This window comes from Penicillium paradoxum (genome assembly GCF_028828445.1).
Source record: "Penicillium paradoxum strain IBT 22861 chromosome Unknown utg000007l_segment0_segment0, whole genome shotgun sequence".
NCBI classification, from domain to species: Eukaryota; Fungi; Ascomycota; class Eurotiomycetes; order Eurotiales; family Aspergillaceae; genus Penicillium; species Penicillium paradoxum.
Window position 1 is genome coordinate 3,579,848 of NW_026643185.1, and position 17,445 is coordinate 3,597,292.

General features: G+C 49.4%; 8 protein-coding genes across 8 annotated transcripts; 3 read left to right on the forward strand and 5 right to left on the reverse strand.

Annotated features, from left to right (window-relative positions):
- Positions 1–491: 491 nt before the first annotated feature.
- Positions 492–1,484, reverse strand: N7457_008853 (uncharacterized protein; the record flags this gene model as incomplete). The annotated part of the gene is made up of 4 exons (XM_057179896.1): positions 492–692; positions 753–1,269; positions 1,351–1,379; positions 1,434–1,484. 4 exons carry the CDS (start codon positions 1,482–1,484, stop codon positions 492–494), a joined length of 798 nt encoding a protein of 265 aa, XP_057028282.1.
- An 855-nt stretch (positions 1,485–2,339) lies between these two features.
- On the reverse strand, positions 2,340–3,095 carry N7457_008854 (uncharacterized protein; the record flags this gene model as incomplete). Its single annotated transcript, XM_057179897.1, has 3 exons — positions 2,340–2,599; positions 2,679–2,809; positions 3,016–3,095. 3 exons carry the CDS (start codon positions 3,093–3,095, stop codon positions 2,340–2,342), a joined length of 471 nt encoding a protein of 156 aa, XP_057028283.1.
- A 432-nt stretch (positions 3,096–3,527) lies between these two features.
- Positions 3,528–5,693, reverse strand: N7457_008855 (putative C6 transcription factor; the record flags this gene model as incomplete). The annotated part of the gene is made up of 4 exons (XM_057179898.1): positions 3,528–4,168; positions 4,235–5,313; positions 5,399–5,531; positions 5,588–5,693. 4 exons carry the CDS (start codon positions 5,691–5,693, stop codon positions 3,528–3,530), a joined length of 1,959 nt encoding a protein of 652 aa, XP_057028284.1.
- Positions 5,694–6,410: 717 nt separating this feature from the next.
- On the forward strand, positions 6,411–7,361 carry N7457_008856 (SDR family oxidoreductase; the record flags this gene model as incomplete). Its single annotated transcript, XM_057179899.1, has 1 exon — positions 6,411–7,361. The coding sequence occupies one exon, from the start codon at positions 6,411–6,413 to the stop codon at positions 7,359–7,361; it is 951 nt and encodes a 316-aa protein (XP_057028285.1).
- A 369-nt stretch (positions 7,362–7,730) lies between these two features.
- Positions 7,731–8,227, forward strand: N7457_008857 (uncharacterized protein; the record flags this gene model as incomplete). The annotated part of the gene is made up of 2 exons (XM_057179900.1): positions 7,731–8,144; positions 8,213–8,227. 2 exons carry the CDS (start codon positions 7,731–7,733, stop codon positions 8,225–8,227), a joined length of 429 nt encoding a protein of 142 aa, XP_057028286.1.
- Positions 8,228–8,468: 241 nt separating this feature from the next.
- N7457_008858 (DUF3292 domain-containing protein) lies at positions 8,469–10,766 on the reverse strand (the record flags this gene model as incomplete). The annotated part of the gene is made up of 5 exons (XM_057179901.1): positions 8,469–9,255; positions 9,305–9,532; positions 9,590–10,106; positions 10,152–10,365; positions 10,431–10,766. The coding sequence occupies 5 exons, from the start codon at positions 10,764–10,766 to the stop codon at positions 8,469–8,471; spliced, it is 2,082 nt and encodes a 693-aa protein (XP_057028287.1).
- Positions 10,767–11,332: 566 nt separating this feature from the next.
- On the forward strand, positions 11,333–13,204 carry N7457_008859 (crossover junction endonuclease MUS81; the record flags this gene model as incomplete). Its single annotated transcript, XM_057179902.1, has 3 exons — positions 11,333–11,424; positions 11,476–11,645; positions 11,703–13,204. 3 exons carry the CDS (start codon positions 11,333–11,335, stop codon positions 13,202–13,204), a joined length of 1,764 nt encoding a protein of 587 aa, XP_057028288.1.
- A 122-nt stretch (positions 13,205–13,326) lies between these two features.
- N7457_008860 (putative copper resistance-associated P-type ATPase) lies at positions 13,327–17,159 on the reverse strand (the record flags this gene model as incomplete). Its single annotated transcript, XM_057179903.1, has 2 exons — positions 13,327–16,471; positions 16,504–17,159. The coding sequence occupies 2 exons, from the start codon at positions 17,157–17,159 to the stop codon at positions 13,327–13,329; spliced, it is 3,801 nt and encodes a 1,266-aa protein (XP_057028289.1).
- Between the last annotated feature and the right edge of the window lie 286 nt (positions 17,160–17,445).

Below are 17,445 nucleotides of genomic sequence, written 5' to 3' on the forward strand. Positions count from 1 at the left end.
GTACCCAAAACGAGTATAGACTATACTCAATTTAGAAAAGCGGTAAATTAACATCCACTGACATGCTACTATTAGTTACAGCTAGGCCCCATTAGGATAAGCCCCGAACAAAGAATTAAACCGTGCCTATACCTCTACTTATCTCTGAGTGCTTATAGATGAGTGCATGTAGTTAGCGGAACTGTAGAATGATCCTATTCTGTTACTGTGGGCCCTTAGACTGAACCACCCATATCAATATTTTCCTTCGGCATCTTCTTCGAACCGATTCTTCTTTTCCTGCACCCAAATCCAATCAACCTCGGCTTCCTATTCCGGCTCGACCGCACTGAAGTAATACACAGGGTCATTTTCCAGCTTTTCCACGTCCCATTTCCGCGTCCCATCGGCCTGAGTTTTCCAGCTACTGTTGAACCTCCTTTTCTCTCAATCTGGAGGTAGGTCAAGGCTTCGCTTTCCCCTCCTTGACTGGGCCAGATCTTTTCTCGAACTTACTCCACCTCCCAGTCGTTTCTATACCCAACGTTCGACTGGGGTAAGAATGTCCTCCGCGCATCCCTGGGCACATCGTCCTCATTATCTCCTTCGTCCTGCACACCCGGGGGTGAGATTCGCTGATAATCAGGCCTCCCGCTTGTAGATTGCGTGCTCATCCAACTCGTTTGACGGCTGGAAAGCTGAAAGAAAGCGATCTGTGCAAAATTGCAGGATATCAGCCACGGCACCATACACTCCAGTGTGGAAAAACTCACCTTGGCCACAAAAACCAAAATAGCCGCCGCAAAAACCATCCAAGACGTATTCTGCTGGTGCTCCCTCCAAGGAGCGAAACAACTCCTCTGATATCCCAGCTGCAACTCACACGCGTTGTCTCCGTGGTTCCGGTCCTTGAAAGGCCATGCCCTGTCGTGAAGACTTCTCAGACCACAGCATCGGAACTCATCTTGGATTGAGCGGATAGCGTGGGAATTCTTCGACTGGAAGAACGCCTGCCATTGTTGATCTAGGTTGCATGAGAGAATCCTATCGGGGAAGAGATATGCAAGTGCTACTGTGGCCACGATGGTCGATATGATGGTTTGGATGTGATTCAGTATACCGGATATTGTGGTCCATCGACGGTTGCGAGATGTCTCATTGCTTGACCGTGGGAAAAGGACTCGCGTGGCTATCAGTGTGAGTATTGTGATTGGGGATATGAGTGTAGCGATGGCTGGAACCCATATCGGTAAAGGAAGAAGCTGTGCGGCAGTGCGAGCCCAAGACATCCTGTTCCGTGAGAGGGCTGTTAGCCACTGTTTCTTTGAATATAGACTAGTTAGAGATGTGATGAAAAACACGAAAACTCACGCTCCTAGGATCAAGGAGATGGCCCCTCCCTAGATGGCGAAGGTTGTTAGCGGAGTTCATCGGCTGGATTCTCAATGTCTTACCACCACAACCACGATGTAGAGGAGGGTAGTAGTGTTGATCTTGAAGGGCATCGTTTTAGCAGGTGGTCAGATCTTTCCAGGTCTTAGTTGAAGAAGAAGTACCAGCTCATGAGGAAGAAGAATGAACCAGGTGGACATGTGCGGGGTTTGCATTTGGACCTTTCCGACAAATCAGCACCAATTTACTGTCGGACATTACGACTCCTGAGTATGAATCGCGTCAACTTGTTCCATTATAGGGCAATATTGTAGAGCTGTCAAGTAAATTGCCCCCTGACCATCGCCCAGCCTGAGGTTCAAAGCCTGATAGGGCAGTCTACTGGGAGTAAATCTGGAGGCGAGAGCGACAGACCTAGAGCGAACGGTCGTATTGACGACGCTAATCTTTTTTTTTGCTGGTGCAGCAAAGATGATTAGAGAAAAGCCCACAAGTGATGTAACTCGCGCGTTGGATTTTATTGATATAGCTTACTCGGTCGCTCATACGCCCAGCTCATGCTCAGTGAGCCGACCAGGGTGCTCAGGTATAGGAGGTATCCGATTTGGACTCAATGGTTAGTCCAATCACTGCCCAGCACCAATCCAATTTAGGACCTGCATTGGAGCCCACTGGAGTGGAGAGAAGCAGAAGACCCAGCCAGTCAGGTATGATACACGACAATTTATATGCACGTCATCTCCCAAGTCCTCAGAGCATGGCGTGGATTGGTTACTTCTACATCGACAAGCGCTTACTTATTATCAAGTAAAAACCCAGCACATCTAAGGCTGCAACACTTGTATTGAAGACATCGTACATTTTCCGAGAGGCTATAATAGCGAATCAATCCAGCCATTTAGCCAAAGGCGATTCTCATTTTACTTCAGAGACAAGATGTCTGTCGAAGTATACGCTCAATCGCACACTCACTCCCCCTTCTCAGCCTCCTCAACCTCAGGCAAGTCCGACTCTTTGGGAATAACACCGGCCTTTTCCTCAGCGGCAGCTGCAGCAGGACCACTCTTCTCAGCAGTGTCACCAACATCCTCTTCCTCGGCCTCCTCTACAACAGGCTCCTCCTCTTCCTCCTCCTTCTTTTCACCATTTGCACCATTCTCCACGACCTCGACACCCTCATCATCATCGACAACAACGGGTTCGGTCTTTTGTTTCTTGGCTGGAGGACCTAGAGATGGGGGGTGTTGTGTCAGAATACGGACGAATTCGGAAATGGGCAGAACGTAGCATCAACGGGGAAAACATACCTTTATCTTTAGTTTCTTTTTCTTTTTCTTCTTCGTCCTCCTCGTCTTCATCCGACTCCGACTCTCCCTCGACTTCTTCCTGTTCACCCTCGTCGCTCCCTTCCTCTACTTCGGGTTCGGAGTCTTCATACCTAATCCATCGCGCGACTAGGTTAGCAAGGGACCAATGAGTATTAAAGATTTGCGCGCGGCATAGTTCCGTCCGGGGTGGGTATTGCGATGGCGTTGCGACAATTGCGCGACCAATAGAAATGAGTAGAAACGTGATGCAACGATGCGCAGGGTGTTGGCGCAAGGATAGGAAGAAAGGGTGAGATTGGCAGATAGAACGACTCACTCCTCCTCCTCTTCGCTTTCATCGCTAGGAAGAGCCTGGAGCTCCTCCTCAGTCTCTTGCTTTCTCTTGCGAGTCGTCATACTTAAAAAAAAAGGAGGCGGAATATGGATTGAGACTAAGTATAAAGAGTAGGAAGAGATGGAATTATGGGTAAGAGAGAAATATTGGAATTGGCAAAAGTCCTGTGGGGGGAAGGACGAGAGTTATATAGGGGAGAGAGTAGACTGCGTAGCTGTAAGAGAAGAAGGGGGGAACCCAAGGGAGAGCATAAGCAGAGGTGACGGTGACGACATGCGAGTGACCAGACTTTTAGGGTCAACGTCGAGGTCCACGGGAGCTGACACTCCGGTGCGTGGTAGGAGAGAGCAGGGTGCGTGTACCACGGTGGGAAACCCTTGCTATTTACATTCCATGATTTCATGTCCATCGGATGTGGTACTTGTGTCTCGGTGTTTTTGATCCCCTGAATATTTTGGTGGTTTTGGTTCAAGTCCCGTTCAGGGCCTTGAGTATCACTGCGACAGGAAGTCAAAATCAGCCATACTTGGATCTAGCAGGTTTTCATCAAGACCAAATCCATATGTGCCGACCATGCCATAAATCAGATCTGGCGGAGGGAATCCCTGTGCCATGGCATTGGCTCCCCCAGGGACCTCACGGCCTTCAACTGTGTTTTCGGTGCTCCCTCGGAATTGCCAAGCAGCCTCCCATGAGTCAAAGCGCTCAAGCATCTTGCCTAATCCACGTGCGATGTGTCTAGTGAGATGTCGATCGCCTGCAGAGACACAGTTCATCAATTCGATTACACGTTCGACTAGCCGTCGTACTTGGCGTGCGTTGATGCTCAGATAGGCCGTGTTCCAGTTGATGGCCACCTTGAGGAGGAAGACAGCGGAGAATGTAACCATAGTGTGGGTGAAGATAGGAACTCCGACGATCGCATCCCGAACATCGGGCTCCTCAAGGACCATGTTAAGACATGCCATCGCTGAGGAAATTGCGATGTTGGCCGATTCTTTGCGGTCCATGGAGAAAACGGGCGCGTTAGTTGGAGAAAGCGCACGAAGGGAAAGCGAGTTCAGCTGGAACTTTGCAAAGTGATAGTGCAGAACCACTCCTTTAGATGGGTACGTTCGCACATAGGCACTATCGGCTGTGATACATTCCAAGGTACGTCAGGCCCGGGAGTTGCTGCAAATAGGATTCAAACATCACTCACCAGACCGAGGTTGCCAGAGAAGTCGCCATTGGTCTATTGCGACATTAAACACGCGTAATTGTCCGAAGTCCTCTTCGGTCAATGCCTGTTCAGTGTCGCTACTGAACATGCGGTATGCCTCGGTCAAAATCATAAATAGGGCGACTTGGGCTAAAAGTCGAATGTCGCCCGGAACGACCATTGACAACGCGAGAAATGTCTCATAGTTGCGGATTGCCACATCCTCGTGGATGACAGGTGGCCGTCCATAAGCAATACTGAAGTGATGGTCGCACACATAGAGCAAATACCAGAGTTGGGCCCGTTTATACTGATCGGTGTGTCCACGAATCAAGCGCTGGTAGCTTTGATGGAGGCCCATCTCGGTCGCGATTCGCACGGCATGTCCGGACAATTTCCAGCTCAACTCTGAGAGCCAGAATGCTCCGACACAGAGGCCCCGGATGTCGTCAAGAGTGTGAGCCCGCGTGAGGGCCATGTTAGACACGAGAGATACATACTCGTTGTAGCACCGGTTCAATGTTTCGGTGCGATTGGGGATATGGAGCGCTGCGACAGTCAGAACGGCAGCAGAGAGTATCGTCGATGCGCGACGGACAGATGTTAGATCGCGGTGTACAAGAATTATTCCACCCCACAGTAGCTGGTTCATGGTACGACTGAAGTATGCGAATAATTCCTCCGCTTCTTGGAGCGGGATCAAACCTCGCGAGATAAAATCTTCTTCTAGCAATGTCTGTTTGGGAGCCTCGGTATGGTTGTTCCTGAGGTTCCGTAATTTAGTGACCTCATATAGACTGCGCATAGGGGCAGGGACCAGTTCTGGATCTTGGAGATCCTGGTCGGGCGACGGCTCCCGGGTGACATCCATCACAACTCCTGGGCCCTCTTGATGAGTGCTTTGTGTCTGCGCCCGATCGATTGAGGCTCGGTGGTCATGATATGACGCGACAAGACTAGGGCCATTCAAAGTGTTCCCGGGAGCATATGTTGAGAGCTCAGGAAGCCCTGCTTGTCGTAATAGATGTGACACAGCCGCCTGCAGCTGGGTTATCGTCGCATTCGCTTGAGATTTCCATCTATATCAATGCGATTGGATTAGTACAGCCTTGACGGCCCCCAAAGCTCACCAATGACCAGGGGCGGGACGAAGAACACACGTACATCCCATCATCATCGACGAATTTCTGCGAAAAGTCGTTCACGACGCATTTGATGCCACTGCGAATACATTTTGTACACGTTGACTCCCCTGGTCGAAACTCGCAGCGAATCTTGTGGCGCTTGCATTCGGCGCCTACTCCACGTTAACGGGGTATTGGGGATGATGTGGGGAACCCGGAGAAGACTCACAGGCACGAGCTTTGGAGATTTTAGGAGCAGATCGTGTCTTGTTTTGTCGGGGCGACTCCAGACCAGCGGCATCCGGAGACCGCTTCAGGGGAGCAGTGGTATCCATGATGTGATATGAGTCTGGTGGGAGGGGTCGGTGATGCTCCGGCATGCGCGTTAGGGGGGAAATGTTGGGGGTGGGGGTTCAGATCGGAGCACAGCGATGACCTGAGATGGCCCAAATACGCCAAGGGAACAATGAAATTTAAGGAGATTAGAACGGCCAATGGGGGATAGCAGGAGAAGCAAAGAGTGAATGCGACTAAACAGTACGGAGTAAACAGCGTGAGTCTGACCCCCGCGGACTCGACTTTTCCGACACCCCCATATGCCACCGGAGCCTCGTATGAAATCTTTGCTATTAGTGCATTTTACTGCATTTTTTTCCATCGATTCTGGTTTTCAATATCTGTAGCTTTCCTCTCCTGCGTCCCTGGATTGATTTGATATCAGATATCAACACACAATATACAATATACTCGAGGAATACTTACGGAGTACGGAGTACATTTGACTACAGTCGCACTGACGGGCTATCCAGCCAATCAATGCAGATATAACGATCCAATTGGACTGAAACGAAAAAGGTCCTTGAAAGAGATCCCTCCGAGGTGATTTGACAGATCCACTTGTGCTCTGCCGGCCCAAGTCCGGTGCGGAGGACCTGGCAGAGATCGCCTCGGACTTGATGCGAATGCGGAGAGAAATGCGTAAACTTGACGTTGAAATACAACCTACTCCCTACTCTGCTGTTATTCTGTTAACGCTTCTCTCAGCTAGAAAAATGCATATCCTCATTACTGGCGCTGCCGGGTTCATCGGCCAATTGCTTGCGAGGGAGCTATTGAATGATCCCGCCTACCGCGTCACATTGACCGACATTAATGAGCCCCCGATTCCCGCGGGGGTCGGCTATCCGCAAAATGCAACCGCAATCAAGGCCGATTTGCTGACAGGGGCAAAGGATGTGGTTGATTCTTCCTTGGACGCCGTCTATGCCTTCCACGGCATCATGTCCTCCGGCTCCGAAGCCAACTTCGACCTAGGCATGAGCGTCAACATCGATGCAACTCGCAATCTTCTCGATGCGCTCCGACATATCTGCCCGGGGGTCCGAGTCATCTACTCCTCCAGTCAAGCAGTATATGGCCAACCGTTGCCAGAAATTGTAACCGACAGCGTTATCCCGACTCCAGAGTCATCCTACGGTGCCGAGAAGATCGTGTGCGAGACACTGGTGAATGAATATACTCGCCGCAATTTTATCACTGGATTTACTTTACGCTTCCCTACCATATCCGTTCGCCCAGGTGCGCCCACTGCCGCGGCTTCGTCCTTCCTCTCGGGTATGATCCGGGAGCCACTCGATGGCAAGGAATGTGTGATTCCAATTGAAGACCGACAGTTCAAGTCATGGCTCTGCTCACCTAAGACTCTTGTGGAGAATCTTCTTCTCACTCTCCGTCTGCCGGCCGACTCTGTGCCGCCACATATTCGCCAGATTAATGTTCCTGGCATCTGCGTCACAGTTCAGGGTATGGTGGATGCATTGGAAGCAGTGGGAGGGAAGGATAAATTGGCTCTTCTGACAGAGAAAGAGGACTCTGCGCTGGTTCCCATTTTGAAATCATGGCCGACGCAATTTGATAACACGCAGGCCATCTCCCTAGGCTTCAAACGCGACGAGTCTTTCGAGCAGACCGTGCGGGATTATAAGCAGTCGTTGACCCAATAAACAGGTTTATACGTAATTCCACCGCGATCAGAAAGAAAGCCATGAATCAAATTCAATCTACTTTTCGGAGCTGATGTGCCATTTTGTAGACCTTTTGTCGGCACAGATTTGCTGTTAACTTCTTTTGCTTGATATCCACGAAATCAGTAAATTTCGTCCAGGTAGTTTAAAATCGACAGAGAGATAAAAACGTATATATGGGCATCTCTATATAAACCGGGTACCAGACAAGCGACACTAAGTTGTCAGGACAAACCACCCCACCAAACCTCTTGGCCATCTCCATCAACGCGAACAACCACTTCCAATCTCCAGCTCCTAGATTCCACATCTACAACTCCATCGTCTATTCGAATAAATATCCCAGAAATGCCAATACAAATTTCCCTTCTTGTGTACAAAGGCGTGCCAGTAGATTTCTCCGAATACCGACACACAGCGTTGCACGCCCTCTACTCCGAAGACGAATACGACTGGCTTCATGTGGTGGGCGCACATCCGTTCTTTGAATTCCAAAAAGACTCCAAAGACCCCATATCAGAGCCTCCAATAGCTTGGATCCCTGTTTCTACGGCGCCAGATTCTGTCACGAAGGCAATGATCGTTGGTGCATGTGCTAGAACACCAGTTCGCAACAGCAACCGCGACCGAGACTGGAATTGCCAGAATTGGGTAGGAGAAGCGCTGACTGAGCTAGTCAATGCTGGCTGTTTATCCCATGAAGAGCTCAAAGTGGCAATTGGGAAAATGGTGGAGGTTATCTTGGAGGCAGAGCAGGAAGATGTAAGTATCAGTCGGGATGCCTACGTGAGAGATCGAGCTACTAATGGGAACTTGCTTCTTGTGCATAGGATGGAGTGTTTTAGCTTGATTGGCTTGTTCCGGTGTCCTGTCACTGGTGATCTTTACTCTATCGCAGTACAGAAGAGCTTCTTCTTCGAGATTTCAGTGGTGATAATTACTATTCTCATAGATCATGACGCATCAAAGGAACTTATCTGCCTCAGGTCGACTGTACATATTCCATTTGATTCCCGAGCCGAAGATCGAAACAAGGATTTCATTTCCAAACCTGGGATTTTCTTAGCACGCACCCTGGAACTCGTTTTAACAGTTTTCCCAAACCTGTCCGTCGATCGCAATAAGCCGATTGAATAGTTCGTTCCTCGTGCCCATGGCAGTAAGATGGTATGACTGCCCAGGCTTCGTGCCAGTGATAAGCAAGCCATCAACCACCTCCTTATCACCAAGAGCCCAACCAACAACCAACTTCCCCTTCCATCCCATACCGCCTAGCTTTCTCATCTCCTGGATCTCAGTCACCGGCATGGTGAACAGAACCGATCCATCCTTGCGATTCTCCACCTCCATTTCTCCATTCTGTGGTATATCTGTTGTGAAGAACAGCAATGGAGGTTCCTTTGTTGAGTCAATGATCACAGTACCACGTTTGCCTTTGTAACGAGCGTCAAATGCCACGGGGCCGATGGGCGTTATCATCTGTCCCTTGTCGCGGAGCACACCGACACGGTTCTTAGCTTGGTGTGAACCAATTGCTGCTCGTAAGCGGTCGATGCCTCTTTTGCTCTCAACGCCACTTGCGGTGGTTCCTCGAAAGAAGCCCACCACGCTGGAAGCGAATGTCCTTTTGTGGGGCTTCTCTGGTGGAGATTGAATGTCCTGCTCATGGTCAACAGGTTTAACCAGTGCGGCGTGTTTAATTTCCTCGTCGGTAGCACCTAGAGTCAGCTCCTCCTGGTTCAAAGAGGCTGGCTTCGAAGGCGCTTTATCTTGTGAGGTTGGAGGGGGCGGGAGTGGAGACGCATTAGCCTCGCCGATGCGAAGAAGTGTAACGGCAAGCTGCGCGTTTGTTGGGATACCTTTGAGAATGGAACTATCTTATGGTCAATATTGTGGGTGCATGCATGGATTGGAAGGTATACTTTTGCAACTCGATAAGCTTCTGCCACTTCGGGAACCGGCGGTTGAGATATACAATTCCTCGTCTAATGACAGGATCTCCGAAGAAAGCGAAGCCGATAAAGAGTGTACTGAGCTTCATAAAGACATAGCTAGATGTCATGGTTGAGAACAGACATGCTGGAGCTAAGACGGCAGCCAGGCGCAAACGGGGATTCAGTCGAGGAAACGGGGGCGTTGCAGATAGAGCACTAAATCAGATCAATTTGAGTCCAGGCCATGGGGGAGTACACAAGCTATCTACTTACTTGCATATCTTCTCATATGTATCTGTTATATCACCCACCACCTGCATTGAAAAATTTGCAGCGTCCATGACGCTCTGCCTCATTGGCTGCCGGGTTTTGTCATGAGAATCTGTCGGAACTCCTCCATGGGCTGCGCTTTGTGCATCGGCGGTATTGGCAACAAGATCCATCGCATCCGGTACATCCTTTTCGAAGGGTGCATGATCAGGCACCCCTGGATCATGCTTCCCAACAGCGCTACCCACGGCAACGCTAGCAACACTCGTAACCAGATTACTGGCCTCTTTTTCAGCTGCCTCACCCTTGAATTTTTCAGGGGCCCCAGTTATGCTGTCATGGGATCCGAGGACGCCTGCTTTTGGCTTTTGTACACCACCTGTATCTTTGTTGACAAGAGCAATTGGGGCTGGAGGAAACATGCGTGATCGACATGGTGGGTAGACCACTAGGGCAATCAGAGTGGCCAACATAGTTGGAACGAGTAGATCAAGGAGCCACGACAAAAAGTACACCTGTACTCAAATCAGTAATCATCCATATTATCCCCCTCCAGAATAAAGACATGCTGTGCAGAATGAAGTGGTTCGTCGCGGCTCTTTCCAAGACCGCAACCGAGCAATATGTTTGATGAAGTTGGTCAAGCCCACAATAACATTGATGTAGAAGCGTTCAAGTGTTGCTCGGAGTTTATCCGGCGAGAATTCATCATCATCTGTTCTCGTGAGATCAAGTCTTTGTAGCGGAGCGTTAGGTACTGCTTTGACTCGATAGACTTGCTGAAATGCAATTTTTCATGATCAGTCCAAATCACTCGTATAGCTTTGATATGCCGAATGCAAACCTTGTCAAATCGCCTAATGAGCATCCACAAATCTTCGTTTGATAGCCCGGCCACGAGAGACTCCTCAATGGAGTCCGGAGGTTCACCCCATCCGAGGTTGGTAATTTCTGTGGTCTTGCCTGCTTTTTGTGAGAGACCCTTTTCATCTTGCTCGACTTGAGATAGGATATGGCTATCGGTTGGTCCCTCTGGGAGTTCGGAGTTCGCGGTGGGATTGTTGTCGGCTTTGCTTGAGCCATCATCGGCTGAAGCAGATGGGACTACCATCATGTCTGGTGAAATTGACAGGGAAGTCAATTTGAGAGATTTAGCTTGCAATTGCAAGTTCAACACCATAATTTTCCAGAGAACAACGCCATCCAGGGGTGAAAGCTTTATTGTCTTTGGGAGCGGATTGTCGACGTCATCACCTTCAAATCAGGGCAACGGTGGCAATCACTAAGAAATCGCCCCAGGACACCCAATGAGATAGAAGTTGCATGGACTACGTTACATTTCAACAGGAACCGTGAAGCTTATGAAGGTCTCAGAGGGAAAAATGAGGAAAATAGCAAGATACAGGTACGGAGTACTCAGATCCTAGGTATTATGTTGATCAACTATGTAAGCGCCCCGGATTCCGTCGCTTTAGTTACATATTCTAACACTACTACAGATTATTAACAGAGAGCTTCTCCAGTAAATGAAATAGACCATGCTTTTTGTACAATCCACGAACATAACGTTGCAGTCTTCCAGGTTAAACAGACCATCTCTGCTTATCGGCAATCAAGCCTCTTATCGTGCTTATCGGCACGTGCTAGTCGCGTTCCCAAACAGGTAACATCACTTCGCGTCCGGCCGGACTCGGAGATAATTTGCTCAAAAGACGCGCCACTTTGCCACTAGGCAGTCAGTTTGTGATGAGCGAGGAGTGTGCAAATCCCCTTCTCTTGGGGTGGATCAAGGAATGGCTGGACCAAGCCCGAGACCGAAACAGTAAAGGCGTGACCGTGTAGGTATTGCTTGGCGCCCTTGTGAAGCTACTATATCTGACTTCTTTCAGGTACAAGAAGGCGTATGAGTCCATGAAAGCCTGTCCATTGGAATTTCAGCACCCATCGCAAGCACAACAACTGAACGGACTAGGTCCTAAACTATGTGACCGCTTGACTGATAAACTCAAGGCTCACTGTCAAGAAAATGGACTCCCAATGCCGGAACCGCCTGACAAAGGTTTGTGATCTCGATTGATCTACATCAAAAAAGCAGTTGCTCATTTAAGCTAAACAGGTGGCAAAAGAACATCTGAAGGTGGGACTGATCAACCGGCGGCGAAGAAGCCTCGGAAAGTCAAACCATATGTACCAACCCTACGATCCGGTCCATATGCATTGATATTAGGGTTGAGCACTCAAAATGAGAATGCATCGCAGGGGATGACGAAGGCGCAGTTGATTGAAGTGGCCCAGCCATACTGCGACAGTTCGTTCACAGCACCCCCAGACCCCACGAAGTTTTACACCGCTTGGAATTCAATGAAAACTCTCATCCAGAAAGATCTGGTCTATGAGCATGGACGCCCACTCAGAAAATATCATCTGTCTGAGGAAGGCTGGGAAGTAGCGAAACGTCTTCAAAAGACGTTGCCTGGGGCTTCTCAAAATGCTACGTCTGGGCCCCAAGCCACTGCAGCAACTGATTCACAACAAGAAGCAACACCAGCCGACTCTGCATATCTCCAAGATAACGATCCATCTGCTGAACCGCAAGATAATTTAACCGAACAAGACATAGCCAACATCGAACCGATCTTTTTCCCACCAAAAAGCTTTACGATTCAGCTTGTGTTGGACACACGCGAAGTGCGCACCTCAACCGATCGCGATTACATCTCCGGGGAACTGATGAAACAAGGAATTACACCACAAGTACGCGCTCTGGAAGTCGGCGATGCGATGTGGGTAGCTAAATGCCATGATCCCAATTTCCTCACAAGCCGCGGCGAAGAAGGGGACGAAGTGATGCTAGATTGGATCGTCGAGCGAAAGCGTCTCGATGATCTCATTGGATCTATCAAAGATGGCCGTTTCCACGAACAGAAGTTCCGGCTCCGTCGTTCCGGTATCAAGAACGTGATCTACCTCATCGAGGAGTTCGCAGTCACACACGCTGACTCGACTAGCGGAAATGCCTCACAATATCAGGAGATGGTTGCGTCCGCCATTGCCTCGACACAAGTCCTTAATGAATACTTTGTTAAAAAGACGAAACATCTGGACGAGTCAATCCGGTATCTGGCGCGCATGACTCTGCTCCTGCGGAAGATGTACGGGGTCGAGGATTCACCCTCGCCTGGAGATACTGATAGCAACCCCAACCGTAGCACTGTCCCTGCATCTCCAGTATCCAAAATTGGTCTCATTCCGGGCCGCCGTCTTTCCGCTGATACCTATCTCACCATCCTCGACAACCTCCGTTCTCAAGACCCGACCATCACGTACGGTGTCTCATTCGTAACTTTCGGCGCACTCACATCGAAGTCTGATGTTCTGACTCTTCGTGATGTCTTTTTGAAAATGCTCATGTGTACCCGGGGGGTGACGGGCGAAAAAGCACTAGAGATACAACAGATATGGCCCACGCCACGACATTTGGTGGAGGCGTACATGGCTCTGGAGCCAAAAGACCGGGAGGCGATGGTAGCGACTCAAATGTCAGATGCTGTGGGGCGAAAAAAAGTTGCCAAAGATCTGAGCAAGCGAATTGCAGAGATTTGGGGGGAGGCGAGTTGATCTCACAGAGGTCTACTGTCAAAAGACTCATTATTATGGAAAAAGACTTGATACAAAGTTCATATGAATGTATTGAATATTGAAATAACGCCAAAAAATCAAATGAAACAAAAACATGGTGGCTATCTATTCCTCCTGAAAATTCCCATAATGCTTTCTCGGTCAATTCTCAAGGCCAGGCTACTCATCACAACAGAGATACTGCTCAATGCCATAGCCAACGCAGCCCACACCGGACTGAGTCGCCAGTGCTCATTGATCAGGACCATTTGTCCATCGACAGATTTGTGATGATGACCACTGACAATAGGAAACAAGATACCAGCGGCGACCGGAACTAGACAGAGGTTATAGACAACTGCCCAGCCGAAATTCATACGCACACGATTGAACACGCGGCGACTAAGCAGTACTAGCTGAAGAACCGTGCTGAGGTCTGAGTTTAGGAGGATGAAGCTAGCAGAATTGATAGCGACGTCGGAGCCTGATGCCATGGCGATACTAACGTCTGCCGCCGCCAGAGCAGGAGAATCGTTCACTCCGTCGCCGACGAAGGCAACGATGGGACGTGATGAGCGTGAACTCGATGTGTTCCCATCATGAGCCAGTGTCTTATTCGAAGAATGTCCTTGTATCTGACGAACAAAGTTGGCCTTCTCTGCTGGCAGGACGTTGGCCATTACCTTGGAACGGGGGATGCCCACCATGTCAGCGACGGCATGAGCAGTGGTCTTGTTATCACCAGTGCACATGAAGACATCGACATGACGCTTTTGAAGCTGTGAGATTATATTGACAGCTTCTGGGCGGATCGTGTCTGAGGTGGCGAAGACAATGGCTGGTAAGAATTTCGATGATTCGAGAGACTGAGGGTGTATTTGACGAAGCGAGAGAACTGCAGTTGACTTGCCTGCTGATTGGTATTTCGAAAGCAAATTGGAAACGAAGTAGGTGTCTGTTTCAGGAGACAAAAGGCCGTTCAGAAGGCGCTCGTTGCCAATCGCAGCTTCCCATTGCTCATCGTGTTCAGAGCCGGACACAGTAAAGGTTCCTCTCATGCCCTGTCCGGAGATCTCATGAATATCCGAGGTCTTGACAGAGGAAGACAATTGAGATTTGCAGAATTCGGTAATTGCCTGGGCAATTGGGTGGTTGCTACTTTCTTCCATTTTTCGAGCCAGAGCCCATGCGACTTTCGCAACGTCGGGGTCACTGAGCAAAACTTCATGCTCAGAGACCTTGAGGCTTCCACCTTCAGTCAAAGTGCCCGTCTTGTCAAAGACAATCGCATTCAAGCGACTGGCTTCTTGAAAGGCTTCACCGCCGCCTTTGACTAGGATACCATGTTTCGCTGCGAGACCGCCTCCAACAAACAGCGCGGTAGGGGCTGCAAGGGCCAGACCACAGGGACAAGCCACTACAAATACTGAGATTGCAAACTCTAAAGCCCAGAACGTCCAGCCACCATGTGCGACATCGAGATACTCTGCTGGGAGCACACCCGAATGACCAAGAGCCAACCAGACGATGAAGGTGGAAATAGCGATCAGAGTGATGATGGGAACAAAATGGGAAGTGAGAAGATCGGCAAATCTTTCGAGAGGTGCGCGTTTGCTTTGTCCCTCACGGACCACGGCAATGATTTGATCAAGCATAGATGAGCCACCAAGCTCGGTGATACGGATCCTTACCGGTTGGCCGACGTTCACTGAGCCGGTATAGACTATGTCTTCGATGGTCTTCTTCACTGGTCGTGATTCTCCCGTCAGAGAGCTTTCATCAAACTGGTATGAGGCGCTGTCGACGATGACTCCATCTGCAGGAGGCGAGGCTCCGTGGGGAATGCTGACGACATCCCCAATTTCTAGGAGGTCAACGCTTGTACGCACAACTCCATCCTCGGCAGAGTCGTCGTCTAATAATGCCTCGGAAGGTCGAAGCTTGCCCAAAGATGTGACCGCATCACCAGTTCTAGCTTTGCTGTATGCCTCCAAAAATCGACCCGCAAGAATAAAAAGAGTCAAGAAAACGACCGAGTCGAAATAAGTCGTGCTGTGGGGGCTTGATTTGGTACCGACAGTTGCATCAACGATAAGTACCGCCAGAGATGAGATGTAGGCAACTGATGTGCCGGCAGAGATCAAGAGGTTCATGCTACCAAAACGGTAGAATCTTCGAAGGATCGGCACCCGACTTCCAGGCCGCCATAGAGCATATATTTCCTTCACGGCGCGGATATGAAACACATCGGTACCGTAGAACATAACAGGAGTTGTCATTATGAAAAGAGCCCATTCAATGCGGGTTACACTGCCAGACCACATCGGTTCCTCCAGATACATTCGCACCGAGTTTTCAGACGAAACAAGAGACATGAACACAATGCCAATGAAAAAGGTTGGAATGGCGCTGATAAAGACAAATAGCAGTCTTGCCAACAGCCGGCGGCGTTCATGATGCTGAATTGCACGAGACCGGTCTTCAAGACTCGGCGGATGGTGAACAGTGGCACGGAAGTTGTCGTTTACCGAATGTATCACCGAGATAATTGAGCGAACTGTGATTGAAGGTGGCTGTGGTGTGTAACTGACTTTTAGGACAGGGTCCTTCTCGGACAGTTCTTCCTCGATGGAAATACCAGGAAGCGATTTCACTGCATCCAAAACATTTCGTGGGCAATGATGACAAAACATTCCATCCACTCGTATAGAGATCGTTCTGGCGCAGGCAGTACGGAGCTTTTCTGAGCTTTCTTTCACCGGAGAGACGCTGTTGACAGTAGCCTCGAATCCCAGGTCCTCAATCCTCTCTATGATTCTGTTGAGATTGTCTCTGCCTTCAAACTCCACCCTCCCACTATGAGAGAGCAGATTCACAGATACATCGTGTACGAAGGGAAGCTCGTCTAGCCCTCGGGTCACACCTCCGACACAAGAACCACAGGTCATGCCGGTGATTGCAATCTCACTCACGTATTTTGCTGCTGGCTCTATGGATACTGGGGGCTTGAAGACTGCACTGACCTCATCAAGAGATGCTTCAAATCCAATATCATTGATTTGCTCAACAATGTTGTCCACATTCTTGCGAGGCCCAGTATATATCACTGTTGCACTGTGGGTGAGAAGGTTCACGGTAATGTCCTTCACGAACTCAAGCTGCTGGATGTGTGCGGTGATGCTGTTGACGCATGACGCGCAACTCATTCCTCCAATACTGACTTGTGCATTGAACTCATCGGCCGGTTCAGTGGACGAAATGGGGGTCCTGCTATGGCGGTGGGTATTTTTGGATCAGACACATTGGATTGGACTTTCGTTTCGCAGGTATTGAATGAGCGTAAACTGTCCTGCGCAGCAGTCTCCAGTGTCGTTCCAAGCTTCTCGACGCTGAATGCATGTTCATAATTCTTGCTTACTGGTTGAAAGGCAACGTGCGAAGACTTCTCGGGCAATGAGCTCAGCTCCGTCCAAGAGGTAGAAGGGCGAGAAAAGCTTTCTAATTCTTCCTTTCTACACGCATCACAATTGGCGATGTGCCTTTTTTGTCTGCTAGTCTGGAGTCGATCTTTGATGTTGGATGAGATACTAGAGACAGAGGTTCGTGGCGAGGAGAACACCGTGGAGCCGCGGTGGTTCCAAGTAGAAGTATCGAGTTCCGAGACGATGCTTCCTTGTTTATCAAAGGTCGTGACGTATTGAACCTCGAATGCTGCATGAATCAGCGCGCTGACGAGGTCGCCCGGCCGAATGGTGGCGGCATGGCTGACACGTACTTCATGCGTCAAGATTGTGACTTCGATATCTTTGACGGTGGGAGTCTCGGAGAGCACTTCGTTGATATATGCCACACATGACGCGCAATGCACATTTGATACAAAGAAGAGACTGGTTTGGAGATCAATCTTTGTCCGGGCTGCCTCCAGATCAGGGATCTGGTTTTTGGGTGAGGACATTGCTTCGGAAATATCTGTGGCGCGGGGAATTTCGGTATTGCTCTTTCCACAGGAACGAGACAAGTAGATACGAAGAAGATCCGGGGCAAATAGTGTCCCAAACAGACAGTTGTTGGGATCCAATGTTTACGGAGTGGTCTGGTATCAAAATGAAAGTAAGAGCGACCAGCACTGGTTTATCTCTTAAAACGAAAGCCGGAAGCTGTATTTGATTCGATATGTCATAACATGATGCATTAAGAAAGAGGCAAAAGGAAAATCCTAGAAGTGGATGGACAAGTTGAAA